The 18,297-nt window shown below is 42.4% G+C and overlaps 2 protein-coding genes across 5 annotated transcripts; one reads left to right on the top strand and one right to left on the bottom strand.

The window, feature by feature from the left end:
* Positions 1–1,983: 1,983 nt before the first annotated feature.
* LOC127600092 (myoblast determination protein 1 homolog 2-like) lies at positions 1,984–3,784 on the top strand. The gene is made up of 3 exons (XM_052064425.1): positions 1,984–2,687; positions 3,015–3,087; positions 3,347–3,784. The coding sequence occupies exons 1-3, from the start codon at positions 2,118–2,120 to the stop codon at positions 3,508–3,510; spliced, it is 807 nt and encodes a 268-aa protein (XP_051920385.1). The 5' UTR covers positions 1,984–2,117; the 3' UTR covers positions 3,511–3,784.
* A 1,686-nt stretch (positions 3,785–5,470) lies between these two features.
* On the bottom strand, positions 5,471–15,553 carry LOC127599380 (troponin T, fast skeletal muscle-like). 4 transcript variants are annotated; one of them, XM_052063318.1, is made up of 12 exons: positions 15,310–15,553; positions 11,635–11,652; positions 11,393–11,413; positions 10,814–10,832; positions 10,692–10,737; positions 8,717–8,833; positions 8,554–8,631; positions 8,182–8,295; positions 7,948–8,057; positions 7,750–7,840; positions 7,176–7,216; positions 5,471–5,713 (listed from the first exon to the last, which is right to left on the bottom strand). In XM_052063318.1, the coding sequence occupies exons 1-12, from the start codon at positions 15,536–15,538 to the stop codon at positions 5,674–5,676; spliced, it is 924 nt and encodes a 307-aa protein (XP_051919278.1). In that variant the 5' UTR covers positions 15,539–15,553; the 3' UTR covers positions 5,471–5,673. The 4 variants fall into 4 exon arrangements, with proteins under 4 accessions (XP_051919278.1, XP_051919281.1, XP_051919279.1 ...); XM_052063321.1 differs by lacking the exon at positions 11,393–11,413; XM_052063319.1 differs by lacking the exon at positions 11,635–11,652.
* Positions 15,554–18,297: the final 2,744 nt, after the last annotated feature.

The raw sequence follows: 18,297 nt of genomic DNA, 5'->3' as shown, positions 1-18,297 counted from the left end.
GAGAGACTGTCACCGTTACAGTAACAAAGGTTGGGAAATTCACTTCAAATCTTTTTGATACTATGAAGAGGCGATCATCAGGCCTCCCGATTCCAAGGTGGATAAAATGCCATAAACATAATTGCGTTATAAACAGACTGTGGAATTGAGGACTGAATTAGATTTACACTGCTGGTCTCTTGTTCAATTCTAATTGAATGCTCATATCTGTTGTTGTTGTTGTAAAAATGTACTGCATTGCTATTTAATATTAGACCCAGACACTTCTGGTCATAATCAGTCTGGACAAGTGGGCATCATGCTGGTCATGAGTGATGTACAAAATATGTTGATTTTTCACGTTTTTGTCTCGATGATGGAACTCGCTTGGCAATATACTGTAAATCGAGTGTTTCCTGCATCTCAGCCAACGAACTCCCTTTGGGAAAGGACACAAGGGTTCGGTCGTATGTAGAAATGTTGGAATACAATTGTGGAATTAGTGTAAGATTTGGACACGTCAGCCAACATTAATAGATTGGCACCCTCTTGGTAGCATTCGACAATTTATAGCGTGAATGAGTGTCTCGGGCAGGAGGTGAGGTGAATTATTTCATAATAATACCCGCTAAAGCCCAAAGGTCACCTGTCTTGGATTTCATGAGCTGCTAAATTTAAACTTTTGCCATCCCATCAAAGCTTTAAGAGCCTTACACTCGTCATGGATCTCTGAAGCCATTAAAATATTGTTGTTCACGTGCACAGGACACATGCACAAGACAATTCATGAACATAAAAGGTTGCTTCAAGAAGCCAAATAAACCTGTCAATTTGTATGCGATACAACATGGTGCTTAAGCAAAAGATAACTTGACAAGATAAAAGGTGTGGGGGGGGGGGGGGGGAATAAACAACAGACAAGAACTTCAAATGAACCTTAAGCAAAAACAAATGAAAACTGAATCTGCCACCCAGTTTCCATCATGTCACCTGTTTAGACAAAGTGTCTTAAACTGTTATCCAGTGATGACCCTCACCAGGGGGGCTGCTTGTCCTCCACAGATCAGAGACCATTTTAGGACCTTGTGATCTCCTCAACGGGACGAGAATGGAGCAGCCCCGTTTTGGTGTCACTGAGCAGTTTGATGGCGGTGTCGCAGAAATGCCATGATCACAATGCGGACAAAGCTTATTTTCATGTCAAAAGAAGAAACATCCAAAAGTAAACACACCAATAATTTTTTTTAATGCAACAAATATTGTTTGGTTTCTTTTTTTTTTTTTTAATCAAAGAGTTTTACCAACTATTTTTCTTTTTCCAGTCACTACAATCATCCAAAATAATTTAGGAAGTTTCAAGAAGAAGAAAAAAATAATTTTGATGACTTTCAAGGCCTCAAGGTTTGACTTAATGAGGAAGTGACTGATTGTAACTGCATGAAACTAGTGACAGTGTATCTTGGTCATCTCTGTTGTTTTTAATTGTGTGTGTCAAATAACCTGCAACAATTGGAACCCATTTCTTTTCTGTTCTAACTAATCTATTTTTGAAACGTCAATTGCTTACCGGATTGGAAACGCTCAAGCTCAATACGGTATTGTTGCATATGTTATTGAAAGTTGCTTTCTTCCACACATAAAGATACACAAATGTGTATTCAGCTTTTCCAAACACACCACAATTATAAAATAGTGATTAAAAATCACTATTATTGAAAAATAAATTGATTGAAATGGTGATGAGTAAAATGCATCTGTTGTTTTACAACCTTTCTTTGCTGTTCACGCTCATCAGATAAAACAAAAAGCAGACAAACAGAATAAGAGGCTAATATCCATTCGCATTCTCTGGAAGCATTTTTTTTACGTGACTTTCTATACTTGCTACATTTACCGTTGCAGACAGACACATTGGTCAGCCACATAGTAGCCCCGCCCCTTAAGTGACTGCTACTGAATATAAACAGTCACCAAGACCACAGAGTGTTAAGTGTGACTGACCCCTGAGAGAGCACTGCCTATTACTAGCAAACTACCTTTTGACCAAATCAATACCTTATCACTTTCTGGTTTTCATTTTACCCTCTTTGTCCAACAACCTGAATTATTTTGGAACTCGACGAAGGAACTTTTGAAAAATGTCCCATTCCTGCGGAGGAAAAATGGATCTGTACGACTTTTGCTTGCCGCTTTCTTCAGCCGATGAGCTCTACGAAGACCCTTGCTTCAACGGTGGGGACATGAACTTTTTTGACGACTTGGATGGCAAACCGTACGGTGCCGAGCCCCCCAAGTCGCAAGACCTTGACAATTACCAACACAACCATCAAGTCCCAGTGGCAGAAGAGGAAGACAAGCATGTGCGGGCTCCACGGGACCTCCACCAGGGAGGCAACTGTCTGCTATGGGCCTGCAAAGCGTGCAAGAAGAAGACAACGCACGAAGACAGGAGGAAGGCGGCAACAATGAGGGAGAGGCGACGTCTCAGTAAGGTCAACGATGCCTTTGAGGCTCTAAAGCGATGCTCAGCTTCCAACCCCAACCAGAGGCTGCCTAAGGTGGAGGTCCTGAGAAATGCAATCGACTACATCGAGTCTCTGCAGGCTCTGCTGAGGTCAAACAGGGACGACGGCTTCTACCCGGCGCTTGAACACTTCGGTGCAGACGTGAGCGCCTCCAGCCCCCGCTCCAACTGCTCGGAGGGCATGGTGAGTCCCAGAACAGCTGAGAGGCTCATAAAATGTGCCCTTTGCTTTCTTTTAAGTACTCAAAAGTCCCGCCGAGCATCTTAAGTCGCAATGTAATGTTGAACCGTAGCAAGAATTGAAATGGACTGGCGGCGCATCATTGACATCGATATTGTCGTCGTAATCTTCGACATTTGTTGATTCGTTAATTGGCCACGCAAACAGATTCAGATCAGAGGTAGCATTGCCGAGAACACGATGTCATGACGCTTTTAGGGCTCCGGGAAGTTCCCTTCCTGAATCACTGCTGTCATTTTGGAAAGCTGATGAAACAACTTTTGTCTTTAGGTGGATTTCTCCTCTCCGCGATCAACCAGAAGTGAAAATAACGATGCGTCTTACTGTGCCCAGACCACAGATGGTCAGTTTCCCTTTTCTGACTTTTTTTCAACATCAGTGACAATTTACTTCTGTAGCCCAATTTCCTATTTCTGTTTGAACGGACTTATTCATGCTTGTGGGTTTACCTCAGTTTATGAATGATTTTCAATTTTTTTGGCCTGTAAAAGAAGGGGAAACAACGTTTTTAGTGTGCCAACGCATCCATGTCTTTAATAGTTTCTCCTGTCACTCCTCACAACTCATCCACTGACACTGTATTGACTTTTGACCTTTTCCAGATTCTAACAAGAGCGCACCATCACTCCTTTCAAGTTTGGACTGTTTAACCAGCATCGTGGAGCGCATCAACACAGACCAGGCAATGACTTCTCTGGGCGATAGTGTGGTCCCCGTGACCCTGGATCCCTTCAGAACAGCCCTCCACTTTGTGAAACTTGCCTGAAATGGATGGACCAAAAGACTTCTTTTCCACAGCAGCCGAAGAGGCCGTAATTGACCTTTATTGCGCAGGTCATGTATAAGGACAGCGGTAATCGGGAAAGCATTGCTGCCTCACAGCAAGATGGTTCCATTTGGATTAAGGGTTGGCTTTTTTGTGTGTATGTGAGTGTGGAATTTACACATCCTCCCTCTGCTTGCACAGGTTCTGTCCAAGTACTCCAGCATAAATGGTAATGGTATGGACCTTTGGAAAAAAGAAGACAAGACCCCATTGTACAACTATTATTAAAAAATATTTATCATTTTAAATCTCCAGTCTGATGACTAAAATTACTTTATAAATGTTTTTGAAAGGAGGCACTCTGGGTTCAAGGTGTCATTTTAGCTTAGTGGGATCTCGGAAGCGGCGGCCCGGTAGCCCAGTGGTTAGCACGTCAGCCTCACAGTGCAGAGGTGCCGGGTTCGATTCCAGCTCCGGCCTCCCTGTGTGGAGTTTGCATGTTCTCCCCGGGCCTGCGTGGGTTTTCTCCGGGTGCTCCGGTTTCCTCCCACATTCCAAAAACATGCGTGGCAGGCTGATTGAACACTCTAAATTGTCCCTAGGTGTGAGTGCAAATGATTGTTTGTTTCTGTGTGCCCTGTGATTGGCTGGCAACCGATTCAGGGTGTCCCCCACCTACTGCCCGAAGACAGTTGGGATGGGCTCCAGCACCCCCCGCGACCCTAGTGAGGATCAAGCGGCTCGGAAGATGAATGAATGAATGGATCTCGGAAGCTTTGACACAATACTACAGCGCAGAATTTGTCGACTCCATTACATAGGAAGTGCAAGTTACGTCATTCTGTTTTAAAGTCTCATGTGCCACACAGATTAAAGGAATCTACATTTGAGTCTCAAATATTCCCCCAACAAATGTAATGAATTGAACACAGAGGGGTAAATTGTAAGCCTTTGACAGTGAAATTTCAACCCTATTTCACACATTTTGCGGATTGACGAGAGAACCAAACCACACAGATGTCAATGATACATCTGCTGACAGTAGCAGTACAGTCAATGATACGGCTCAGTGTTTACTTTATGGTCAGTGTTTACTCTCTGGCCCTTTTCCATCCATCCATCCATCCATCCATCCATTATCTGATCCGCTTCTCCTCACAAGGGTCGCCGGGCGTGCTGCAGGCAATCTTGGCTGCCAATTCCAGAGCACACATAGACAATCCACCGTTCCCACTAACAATCACATCGAGAGACAATTTGAGTGTCCCCGTGACCTATCATGAATGTGTTTGGATTGTGGGAGGAAACCGGAAGAGAAAACCCACGCAGGCATATGGAGAACATGCGAACTGCATGCAGGAACACCGGGCCCTAATTTGGACCCTCAATCTCTGCACTCTGAGGCGGACATGCTCACCAGTCGCCCATCGTGCCGCTAATGTCCTTCGTTTATTTATTTATTTATTTTTCATAAAAAGGTGTAAAGAAAACATTTTGATATGTGCGGAAAAAGCGCTTGCTTCCATCTTTGTAAAATAAAAAACAAACAAATACACACACACACACACACAAACACACACACACACTTAATAAAGAGTTGTAGTTAAAAATTAAAACATTTTAATATGGGGGATGACTTCCGGAAAAAGTGCTGACTTCCATCTTTACAAAATAAAAAAAACAAACACATTCACACATAAACACACACACACATATTTGCCTGGCAGTGAAACCGCCTGCAAACATGTGGTTCTCCTGAATCAAAAATCTAATTCGGATCAGATCAAATTCAAATGATGAACTCGCATCTGCTTCTGTTGTAATAATTGATAAACACAGCACAATCCTTGGTCAGAAACGGCCAACTTGCTGCTTAAAGTTTGAAAACTAACAATAAAAATCACGTTTTGAAATTGCATTGTTGAACTTGTAAAATGAATCAATCCAAAGGTGAAACGTGTTTGATTATTTCAGATGCAACATTTATTTTCTGGACAGTTACACCTTCTTCATACATATACACTGATGAACTTTTGATGTATTGAGTGGAGGTAAATCAGGCAGCAAGATGTCCAGTTGTGATTGTACTGCAGGTGTCTCGTGGTGGTGGTGGTTGCGACATTGGGCACCGATGTTTGCTCTCCGGCTTGACTGGCGCAGATCTCACTTTCTGCGGCGGCGTGTGGCGGCTCCTTTCTTGCTACTACAAGGCGCACACACAAAAGGGAAAACGGGGTCAGCTCTGGAAAGTGATTTTGTGAAGAGACCTCACTGAATGAAAAAAGAAAAATATGATAAGGTTCAACTTGTTCATGTTACACAGTATGGCTGATACAAAATAGGCTACTTAGTTCGCCATGTGTCTATAAAAGGCAAACATTATAATTATTTCAGCAAATAATAATACAAAGGGCGGCCCGGTAGTCCAGTGGTTAGCACGTCGGCTTCACAGTGCAGAGGTACCGGGTTCGATTCCAGCTCCGGCCTCCCTGTGTGGAGTTTGCATGTTCTCCCCGGGCCTGCGTGGGTTTTCTCCGGGTGCTCCGGTTTCCTCCCACATTCCAAAAAAACATGCGTGGCAGGCTGATTGGACGCTCTAAATTGTCCCGAGGTGTGAGTGTGAGCGTGGATGGTTGTTCGTCTCTGTGTGCCCTGCGATTGGCTGGCAACCGATTCAGGGTGTCCCCCGCCTACTGCCCGAAGACAGCTGGGATAGGCTCCAGCACCCCCCGCGACCCTAGTGAGGATCAAGCGGCTCGGAAGATGAATGAATGAATGAATGAATAATACAAAGGGATATCTGAATTCTTATGTTCAGTATTATTTACTTTTAATGAATGATGTAGCTACAAATCAACAACAGTCCATACTGTATATTGAGAAAATGAGACCGGCATTGAAATTTTTTTGGGGCTACTACAAATCCATTTGTTATTAAAACACCGCCCACACCCTGCACAAAGCTAAGTCGTCATTCATTGTGATGTAGTGGCAAAATTGTTAGATATTTAAAGCGCAATTGACCTTAAGCTAATCAAACCAGAAGACGGTCAGAAGTGAAAGAAGACATGCGAAAGAAAGTAGCGCATCCGTTAAGAAAACACAAAACTCGTCAGCGTTACGGTGCAGTATGTACTGGCGCAACAAAGTTTGCGCAGCCGTGGCATAATCACTTGAACAATTACACTCGGGCAGTGGTTCTTAACCTAGTTAGAGGTACCGTGCCCAATATCCAAGCGGGCGTGTCATATCTAATTGACATCTTGAGTCGGGTGTGTCTTACCCTCGATGGCAGAGGCCCCGCCGAACCCCTGAGACCGATTCACCGAAACCCTGGGTTCGATCGAACCCACGTTAAGAACCACTGCACCAGGGTAAACACTACAAAAATTTTCATGCTGGTCCAGTAATATTGCAAAGCACCAAAGTAAGGGATTTTGCCATTAACTCATTCAGGACCAGCCAATTCCGGACCAAGTCTGAAAAGACGTTTAAAACGTCTATGGGAGTGAATGAGTTAACATTGCTTATCTCCCCCTCAGTTTCATCAAATTGATTCTGAAGCTGTTGTTTGAAGTCATTTTACAATATTGTTGCTTGCACTGTGATGTTTTTTTTTATATATGTGGCCTTTTTGTTGTAGTACCTGTCCAAAGTATACTTACTGTTTTTGCAGCTCATCAATGCGATTTCTGAGCGAGATCACCTGAAAGACATTATGAGTGAATTGCAAACACTTTAGATGCATGAATATTTACCGGTTATTTCTTGGCTTCTTTTTTAAAACTTTTTTTTTAAAACAACATAAACAATCAAACCCTTTTCTAGACTTTTCTTACAGTGTGACTTTTTATAGATTCTGCAGACATGTCAGACGGAGCGGAAAACGTAGCGCTCAAGTGGTTGTAAAAGATTGATATCAATGATTGAGCGAATGATTACAATGTGTTGGTTATCACATGCTTATCCAATTGATCAATGCATTCCTGGATCCTTTAACAACAGAAGAATGTGGATGTGATGGGAAAAACTGAATCAGGCGGATGTGTCACTGCTGGTAAACTGAACCAGAGTAGATGTATCATCAATATTCACACATTGTCTGACTCAGATATGAATCAGAATTCTTTCATACTGCTTGATGATGGCTGGCTCACACAAACCTTCAGAAGTATGAGGTGCAAAATATACCGTATATCTTAAAAAAAACATAAACAATAATCAATGTCCTTGACAGACCTCATATCGCTCTCTCTTGAGTTTCTCTAAATGGTCGTATTTAATCTCCTCCAGGCTGTGCAACCACTCCAACATCTGCTTTGCCGTTTCCCTAACAAACACAAACCAGCAAAATTGAATGGAATGGAAAAGGATCACTAAATTGTCAACATCATCAAATAAATGATCACAATGAGCTCGGTGGCTTCGGCGCGTTACCTCAGTTTGTCGTCACTCATATGGTCAATGGCCAGAGGTTGGCATCTCTCAGCCAGGACCTTCTTCTTCTTTTCCCTCTCAGTCTGCTTCTTTCCTCTCTTCTGGTCCACCTGTCAAGGCAGTGGAGCTTTTCTCAACTCAGTATTCTTCGCTTGAGATTTTATGACTTCATGTATTCGTTTTAAATGCGAGCAAGGAAAGGAAACGTGAATTGCTATAAATAATCCACCATACCCTCTGGAGATGACTGGTGAAGCCCGATCCCATGCTAGCCAGAGCAATCTTCTTCTTCGCCTCATCCTCCGCCTTTCTGTGGGCGTCGGCCTCCTCCTTTCTTATCCTCTCTGCCTGTCACATTAATATTCACAATCAAAACAATCGATAGAGCCTGAGAAGCAACAAGGCCCTTCAGTTTTAGGATTTCAAGGAGAACCCCGTTTTTGCTGCCCTCTAACGGTAAGATCACGTGTGGCGGCTGATTCGCTGTTAGACAAACCGATATACAAGTGATGCGCACGAGTGGGTGTTGTGTGAATATCGATAACAAGTCGATTGAATAATGCACTTTTTCTCCTGTTGTAAAGAAAGGGAAGACGCATGTTGTACCTCCCGTCTGGCTTGGCGCTCTTTATCCTTCTCAGCTCGAATCCGTTGCTGCTCTGATCGTTCAGCCCGACGCTTCTCCTGAACACACCGAACAAAATGCACAGTTACACGCTAAGCAGACGCAACGGCGATGCTTCACCCTTCTGCTTGTGGGACATCTTACAATTCTTTCTTTGAGAGCAATTAACTCCTCTTCCTCCTTCTTCCTGCACTCAAAGTGAGCATCGATCAGGGACTGAAGCTCATAAAGGTCCTTGTTTTGACGTTTCTTCTGGATGTCCTGCATGAAACAAAGCAAAGATGATTCACGGACAAAAATGAGCGCAAACCAAGGTATAATTTTTGATTTTTCATTCTAGTAGGCCCTCCTTGTTGACCATTTTTCTCTCAAATTAAAAGTTTTAATTAGTTTTAGAACGGGTTTGTTCGCTGATTTTTTTTGGGGGGGGTGGTAATGCTCAGCTTTTGTTTAGTTTTTATTAGTTTTCAAATTGGTTTAAGTTTTTTTTAACGTGAATTATTTGTCAAGTGCAAGTTTAAAAAAAGGAAGTCATGAAAAGTGTTTTAAGTGGAATAAAGTGACTCTTCAACCTTCCTTCTTCGGCAAGGCTGAACAGTCATCCAAAAAATAAAAAAATAAATACATTTAAAAAAGCTGTAGAAAATTAATTGACAAAGAAAAAATGGAGTACATTATTGATGTAATTATAGTTTGGTTCAGGTAGTTCCTATTTTTGACAGCACTCTTCTGTTAATGAAAATGTTTTTTTCGATTATAGTTTTATTTCATTAATTTTCATGAACTACAATAACCTTGCTCATAACTTGTTTTTTGCACATTTACCCGTCACATACACTCCATCCAGCCATTATCTAAGCTGATTATCATCACAAGGGTCGCGTTCATGCTGGAGCCAATCCCAGCCATCTTAGTGGGCAACTCAAGGACATTTGCATGCCTGATTGAAGCCATTCATTTGTGATCTAAATTGTGTTCTTAGGATTGTTGTCCTTTTGGAAAGAGAAGCTTTTCGTATGACGGCTACAGCTCCTGCATTGCCAAACGCCATGCCTTACTGTTTGGAGCGACCATCGGCTTCTTGTCAGCTCTCACACCAATGCCTTCACTCCTCATTGCTCTCTTTGGCTGGGCCACCTGCTTTAGGGACCGTCATAGGAGTTCTAAACTAGTATTTACGAATCATCAAGGTAATGCTTTTCAGGACATTTAATGCAGGAGACATATATATCTATATATATTCATTCATTCATTTTCTGAACCGCTTAATCCTCACTAGGGTCGCGGGGGGTGCTGGAGCCTATCGCAGCTGTCTTCGGGCAGTAGGTAGGGGGACACCCTGAATCGCTTTCCAGCCTATCGCAGGGCACACAAAGAGCATTCACACTCACAGGCACAACTAGGGACAATTTGGAGTGTCCCACTCACCTGCCATGCATGTTCTTGAAATATGAGAGGACACCGGAGCACCCGGAGAAAACCCGCACAGGCACAGGGAGAACATGCAAACTCTTTAGAACAAGGCTGGAACCACGAGTCGAACCCTGCACCTCTACACTGGAGGTGGACATGCTGACCAGTTCACTGCCCATCACATATACTATTTGGGCTAAATTATTTGGTGACCAGGTCATGAATGACACTGACAGGAGCTGAAAGTGAAATAAAATACTGTCGTTATGTCCACCATCTGTTTTCTTATTCTCAACTTCCTGCTTTTACTTTCCCTCAGCTGTAGCAGAAACATCCCTTCATCATTTTTTCATTCTCATATTCACAATGCCGTCCCTCTTGAAGTGGTGGTTGTACTTTCACAGTCTTATAGGAAGGTCGGGCATCATGTACCTCATCGATCGTTCATTTGAAAAATGTTGGCATAATCTGTCTGTCTTCTTATGCTTACAGTGGAACTAAGAAATCGCTGCCCCCGTTTAGATTTATCTCTCAGTCAAAAGCTATCGCTTCAAATACATTTCCCGAGCACCAATTGTGGGCTTTGGCGCCGTCTTGTGGTATTTTATGGTATGCGTCTGGATATGAAAAATAGTAAAAGTTGGCCCACATATTATCTTAAACATGGCTAAATCGAGTGACATGTTGATTAGAACTGTAAACTTACATCAAAGTCAACCTTCTCCCCATCGGGGATCTTGGGAGCAGTCGGTCTGTAACGAAATAACACACAGAGTAACCCGCATGGCGACAACAAAATACATCCACAAAAGTCAGAAACTTCCTCACTTGAACTTTGGCTTCTCTTCTGGATATTGGGCACCATAAGAACGAGAAGAAGAAGAGGGAGAGAGGTGAGAGATGACATGGTTAGAGGCGCCAATGTGAAGGGAATCCAAAATGTTGGTTAATCAGGGGTACGATCCATGTGGACAAGCTGTGTTACATCACAGGGCTGCAAGTGGTTTCACACCTCCGGTCGACGATTGAATGATGTGAGTTTTAATTTTAGAAAAACTTTCCACAGCATCGCTGTCAGAGTTCTGTTAAGTCCCTCAAATTCATACTGTAGTATTACCTGATTTATTGAGTTAATTTAGTCAATTAGTGTGTAAAGGAAACAGGACCGGTTAATCAGTGTGTTGTACTCCAAATGATCTCAATAGTTTGACACCAATGAGTCAATTTAACTGTTAATAGAGGTGCATGGTAACAAAAAAACAAAAAAAAGCTAGATTCCCACAGGGACAGTTTAGATACTGTGGTTCGGGATGATCTTGGAGTTGTCTTAAAGGGAGCCCCATTCCAACACAGGAACAAATCAAAAACAAGCAAAGCGACAGCGACTCAACAGGAAATACAAAATACCATCTTGATCTCCCTCCTCCACTGGTGGGATCACATTCATGCAAAGAAGAGAAGAGGCAGAGATGAGTTGTTTAACCGTGGCTCTGCGTCTTTTGGTTCATCATGACACCTCAGTTGGCTAACGGAGAGACTAAATTACTTTCTCGGGAAACCAAGTTGGCGCATGAGGGGAAGAAAAAAAACTAAGCGCTTTTTGCACAGAAAAACAAGGAAATCAATTAAGAAAATCTAGACCAACATACCTTCCTCTTCATAGTCGTCTGCATGCAGCAAGCGTCCAAAGCAAGAGCAGAACAGAAATCATTAGTGATCAGACTTGCTTGCTGCCGCTTTAGCAAGTTGAAGTGAAGGGAGGGGTTTTATTTAGTCAGGCCAAAGCTTTGCTTATGAGGCCCATTTACCAAACTGGGGTGTTGCATGCTCAGCGGGAGCCACTGCACAGTCCCATATACATCACGACATTCCCAGCTGCTTTTTTTGGATCACTTTTATGGTTTGGTCAATTTGATGCTTAGAAGGAAGCTCAAAAATTGGTTTTGAGTTGTGCTTGAAACTTTTCATCGAGTTAAATCTCAGCAGCATTTTGTATTTGTCGAATCATAGTGGTCCTTTGATAGTTCCCTGATATAACAACTGATGTTAATCACCACGTCACAGCAGATTTTGCGGGCTGATTTCAAAATCAGTGACGCTCGGTATATTCGGCGTCTCTCCGTAAGAAAGATATTCCATTTTTGTTTGGATTTGGAGAAGATGTATTTGGATGCTGTTTGTGTTCCCATTTGAAATGTTGAGGCTGACATATTCAAGCTTGAGACGAATGCAGTGGCTCCCCTGCTACGAATGACAAATTGACAGAAAGTCACAAGGGTCGCGGGGGTGCTGGAGCCTATCCCAGCTGTCTCTGGGCAGTAGGCGGGGGACACCCTGAATCGGTTGCCAGCCAATCGCAGGGCACACAGAGACGAACAACCAACCACGTTCACACTTACACCTAGGGACAATTTAGAGTGTTCAATCAGCCTGCCTGGGAGGAAACCGGAGTACCCGGAGAAAACCCGCGCAGGCCCCGGGGAGAACATGCAAACTCCTCACAGGGAGGCCGGAGCTGGAATCGAACCCGGTACCTATACACTGTGAAGCCAACGTGCCAACCACTGGACTACCGGGCCTCCCCATTGACAGAAAGTCAAATTTGAAAAAAGATTTCAACTGCAACAATTTCAAAGCACACCCCAGTGTAAATATCATCGGTTTGCGGTTTGCCACGCCCACTACTCATCTACTCACAACAACAGAGAGACTCTAACAATGGAATAATGGGGGTTGAACAAGTAGCTTTTACATGATGTCGGAATAAAAGGACACGTCATCTAAGGTGTGATGATGACCTTTCACAATAGTATCCGTTTTTAAAACGGTTTCCGTTTATTTCAACACAAGATTGAATTTTATTGAAGACCTCGGATGAGATGGAGTAGTTCAATCATGTAAAAGCATATTTGAATGCCCATTTCATAACACACAAATAGGGCAAACGCGAAAGGGATGTTTTGGTTTGATTATGTTATCAGCTGACACTGGTGGCAATGTGAATGCCTTGTAAATGTTTGCTGCAGTTCACTCCCAAAACAATGGTTCATGATGGGTTTTATAGGTACGCTTTGGGGTTTGTTTGTTTGTTTGTTTTTTTTAACCAGCCTGAAGTGCAAGGTGCAACAGAGCTCTGTTTGCCAGAGTCTACCCACACTGTGAAGTGTTCTTTGAGGATTTTGGCAAGAAATATCCAAGTGTTAAATCAGTTTGGAGACAAAAATATGAGGCGGTGATGAAATCTGGAGCACAGTATTGGTATTTAACATGCCTTGGCTGGTGTGTACTGTGGTAGCAGTGACGAAAGGGCTTGCACTTGGGACGCTTGCCATGTTCAGTAAATTTTATATTTGCTGAAGGTGTAGTTCAGAATACAATTTGCCTTTTGAGAACCAAGCTTCTCCTCTGAAAAGAATAACCAGATTTTTTTTTTATCAGTTATAATCGGTTTCTGTTTTTAGCATATAGGGACTCTGGTGAGCAGGTCATTCTCGAAAAGAATCCACATGTTTCTATGATGGTCCAACCACTTACAATTGAAATCCCAAATGAGCAATTTCAGTTGCCTCCATGCATGTTTGTGATTTCACAAAGCACAACAATGCTTGCTGCCTGCATGCTTCTAAAATGCAACGGCCATGAATCATGTAAAGTGATATCATTTTAGTATCTAGCTAGTGACTTTCAGAAACTAATATACTTTTTTAAAAACGTATTTTCTTTCATCATTTTCTTGCAACATTGAACCCTTTATTAGGCAAAAGGCTGAAAGAGGCGAGTACATTTTAACTACAGAAAATTAGATTAACTCCAGAAGATTTTGTTTTACTCAAGTCATTTTCAAAAATTCTACGTATTTCTTTTAAATAAAATAATGATGCATCTATGAATATGAATGGCTAAATGACATGGTTCCTCTGCCTTTGAGCAATGTGAGTGGCATCTGTTTTGGCCTCCTCTGAGTTGGAATTACCAAATATGTTTCCATGCCCTATAAAGAGCTTCAAGTTGCACAGTTGGACAGCATATGGCTTACGTCAGGCATGTCCAAAGTCCGGCCCGCGGGCCAAATCCGGCCCGCGGTCGAATTTCATCCGGCCCTCGGCCCCCGTCATAAAATCAGTGCCGTCTGGCCCGCAGGTTGGGCGCAATGGAACACGTGTTGCATTGACTGAGGTCTCGTAGACTGGCGAGTGATGTTTCATAGAGTACTGCTTCCCTCTAGTGGCTAAATGAGTAATAGCATTCACTAAATGAGTAATAGCATTTAGACACTAGAGGGCATCACTCACGAGTTAACAAGACATCACTCCGTGTTTATATTGACTGATATGTCATATTTCAAATTCCTGTTTCAAATGAACCAAAAGAAATTCTTAAGATTGTTGAAATTAAAATAAAAATGGAAATGTGAAACAGACTGGCTTACTAAAATTTGTTGAACAATATTGTTGTTCAATGTAAAGAATGTCAGCAAAGGTCGGCCCCCCCGACATTTTACCACATAAAATCTGGCCCCCTTGGCAAAAAGTTTGGACACCCCTGGCTTACGTCAAAGGTAAATTTTGAGAATTCAATTTACTGGATTGGCCCGAATATAAGACGGCCCTGATTATAAGACGGCCCTCTTTTTAAGACTCAAGTTTGAAAAAAGACTTTTTGAACAACCAAATTAATTTTTATACAGAAAATAATTATAGTACATCTGAAACAATGATTAAATCTATATATTTGAGAGAAAATTTCATTTTGCCTCATTCAAATCTTAATATCTGAACATTTAATAAAGTAAACATGTAATAAAGTGCAATCACATTCGTAAATGAATGGCTTCTGGTTTTTGAAATGTAAATGACATCATAACTTCTCCTCGGCTGCCGGTTAACATGGCCGATCTTCGACCCATTTTTCTCCAGATTGTCACTATGTTTCTCCATTTTCTGTTATCTCTTCTATTATTTTCTTCTCTTTTCTTTCTTTCTGCTATTTTTATTTATCTTCTTCGTGCTACCACTATTTTTATTTTTATTCTTTGTGACGGGTTCACTTTGGCCTGGGGAATGAAGTTCAGCATTCGCGTCAATGTATCTGGCGCCATCTAGCGTCGTGAATGGGTATAATGTCAAGACCCCAAATAGAAGACGACCCCCACTTTTTCCAGTCTTATTTCAATGCAAAAAACACTGTCTTCTATTCGGGCCAATAGGGTATCTTGCGATGCAGTGGGTTGGCTGACTATGTTTGCAGTACCGACTACTGTCCTAGAGAGCAGAGGGCTGAGAGGGTAGCAGGAGAAGGGTGAAGAGACTGCCCACGGCACGTACCTTCCTCCTCACGAACCACCGCCCTTGGCTCGGGTTCAGGCTCTTGTTCAGGCTCTACCTCGGGTTCAGGCTCTACCTCAGGTTCAGGCTCTACATCTGGCTCTGCTTCTACCTGGGCCTCCGCCTCAGGGGCTACTTCTACTTCTACTAGCTCCTCCTGGGCTACGGCATGCACCAAACCGCCAAGGAGAGGGTGTCGGAGGAGGCCATTAATGAAGACCACAGACATGACAGAGCCATTAAAAACAAAAATGAGAGATTGCTTTAGTTACACAGAAGATGGATTGGTGAGCGAGGGACGGCACTGCTGGAAAACAAAGAGAGAAACAGATGATGATGATGACGATGATGATGATGCTGATGCTGGGAGTCATTCGATTATTCACACAGAAGCCACGGTGGACTTGATAAAGTGGGAAACTAACGGAAACATTTTTGTGTCTTGATACAATGTAAAAACTCTCACGTCGACTATAAATGTGCACTAAATGTAAATATAAACACAATATAAATATCTGTGTCCATCAATTCCTTTTCTGCAGCATTTTTTCTTATTGGGGTTGGGGGTGAGCTGACTTTGGGCAAAAAGTAGACCAATCATTTGGCCCACCGTGGTGCTGAATAATATTTTTAAAAAATCACTCGCTCATAGATCATTGTGAAATTATTTTTCCAGATAGTTTTCCACCGCCGTGGCAAGTGCGCGAAATATGTCGATGACAGCTGCACGAATCACATGGCAAGAAAATAAATGCAGTGAGCCTCAGAGCTCACTCACATTTTTCGCTTAACCATGTGATTTCAAACATCACTCTGAAATCAGCAGTACACCCTTAACTTGAACTGTTTGACTGACAGCTGTGCGTTAGTTAACTTTGTGCCGAACCAGAAAATCAAAGATTTTCTTTTATATAGAGACCCATACATAGAGCTCACTCGCTGGATACCTATCGTTGCTCTTCATGAACAACAACAACATCCTATATGAATACTGGCTGCTGTTTGGGATGTGACCGAATGTGTATATATAGCAGTTAGTGTCTGTGGTGGAGTTTGAATTCTTTATGTCTCAATGTATTCACTCACGCTAGGTTTTGCTCCTGAAAAATGAAGTGCAAAAACCCACTCATTAAATTGGTGACAATATATAATAAACAGCAGATGTCTGTGCCAAACACTTCAACTTAAGCATGGAACCGGAAGCTATCAAATTAGTGGAGACAGGTCCTCAGAGCTCGGAACCGGTTCAGTCATCTTTACCTTCCTCGTCTTCAGTTTTGTAAAGGTAACAAACATGGAATGGGAAAGAAAACAAACATATTTTTGGTTAACATCGCCTTCACTGAACTGTAAAAGGACCCCTGACATACTGGGCTCTATTTTCATGGATGGCGTAAATTCTGCACAGCGTAGCCGTGTGGAGGTGGTTCGATCATAGTTTTGCAGATGAATGCAGGCCGACTCATCTGAGAGAAGGAGGTCTATGCCGCCGTGGAAGGTGGTCTTTAAATGAGGTGGACTAGTCATGCATTAGAACACATGTGTCAAACTCAAGGCCCAGGGCCAGATCCGGCCCGCTAGGTCATTTTATGTGGCCAGCGAAAGCAAATCACGCTTGCTGACATCTGTACCGTCTGTCAATTTGACATCTGTAATGTCAAATTGTCAAGTGTGATAAATAACATTGAGATTTTGCAATAATGATGTTACCCTGTTTACCCTCATTGGAACCACAGTTGAACAAACTACTTTAATCATCTTTACTTTATTTCAAAACAAGTAATCTATTCATTGGTTGTGTCAGTAATCATTTTATGGTTTCACTGTCATAACGGCTCTCCGATGGAAGATGTAAATCCAAATTGGCCCGCAACTAAAATGACTTTAACACCCCTGCATTCGAGTCTCAACATCTGCACTGTCTAGTGGGCACTTATAAACTGCCCTCGCCCCCACCCCTGTCATGCGCCACCCCATAGCGGTGCTGCTCACTTGTGTGGGTAAGAACTATAATAATATTAATGATAATAATACTGTAATAATAATGGGGTGTTTTTGTCTCCAACATATAGTGCACAAAGTGCTTTACAATAGTATTAATCATCGTAATCATAATCAATTCATAGGTTTTGAGACCCGCCCTTCACATATTTATGAGTGAACTATTCCTGACATCACCCACATATGTCCATGTAGCTCAGTATCTGTCTGCCTGCCTCACCATGATTGCATTAGACCAGCTGTCTACCCTGTGCCAGCACTCAAGGCTGCATCTGATGGAGCAGCAAAAGTTTGCAAGTGTGTGCACACCTAACAAGCGTTCCCCAACAATTGTAATGGTCTCATTTTATTTTTATTTTTATTATTATTTTTTTTTTTGCAACAGAAACAACTGTTTGCAAACATTAAAACTGTTTGGGAATGGCTGGTGGACGTCTTTGCAACTGTTTGAAACTTTGAATGAACCCTGACCCCAAAATAAATCAATAAATAGAGAAATAAATAAAACGTTCGCTGCGTGCGCACACACTTGCAAAGCTTCGCCGACGTGGTCGGAAGCAAGCCCAAGTTTAGATTAACATTCGACCACCAAATTGTCACTTTGCCAGGCGCCTTTTCAACAACACGCACTCTGCTGCACTGGCTGACCCTTGTTGGCGGAGCCGGGCTGCCCAATTGATAAACATACAGTGAGCCTTGTGCTGGCCAGAAAATCAGCATCTGACGGCATTTGTGCCTCACTGCAGATGTGCTGTCAACGAAAATAGAGCCCTCGACTTTATCAGGTACAGTATGTATTTTGTACTTTACTATTACACAATAGTACAGATCAATCAACTTCTAGCAATGCATTTCAGTCATGCACGTTGTACTCAATCTCTTAATCTAGGATAGGTGTTGACATGGGAATTTTCTTCGTCAAGGCGACAACAGGAAAAAGAAGTAATCTTGTCAATGTCCAAGACACTTTCAGATCAGGCATGAAAG

Source organism: Hippocampus zosterae, chromosome 4 (genome assembly GCF_025434085.1).
Source record: "Hippocampus zosterae strain Florida chromosome 4, ASM2543408v3, whole genome shotgun sequence".
Lineage (NCBI taxonomy): Eukaryota > Metazoa > Chordata > Actinopteri > Syngnathiformes > Syngnathidae > Hippocampus > Hippocampus zosterae.
Note: the sequence above shows the minus strand (reverse complement) of the source record. Positions and strands in the feature narration are given on the sequence as shown.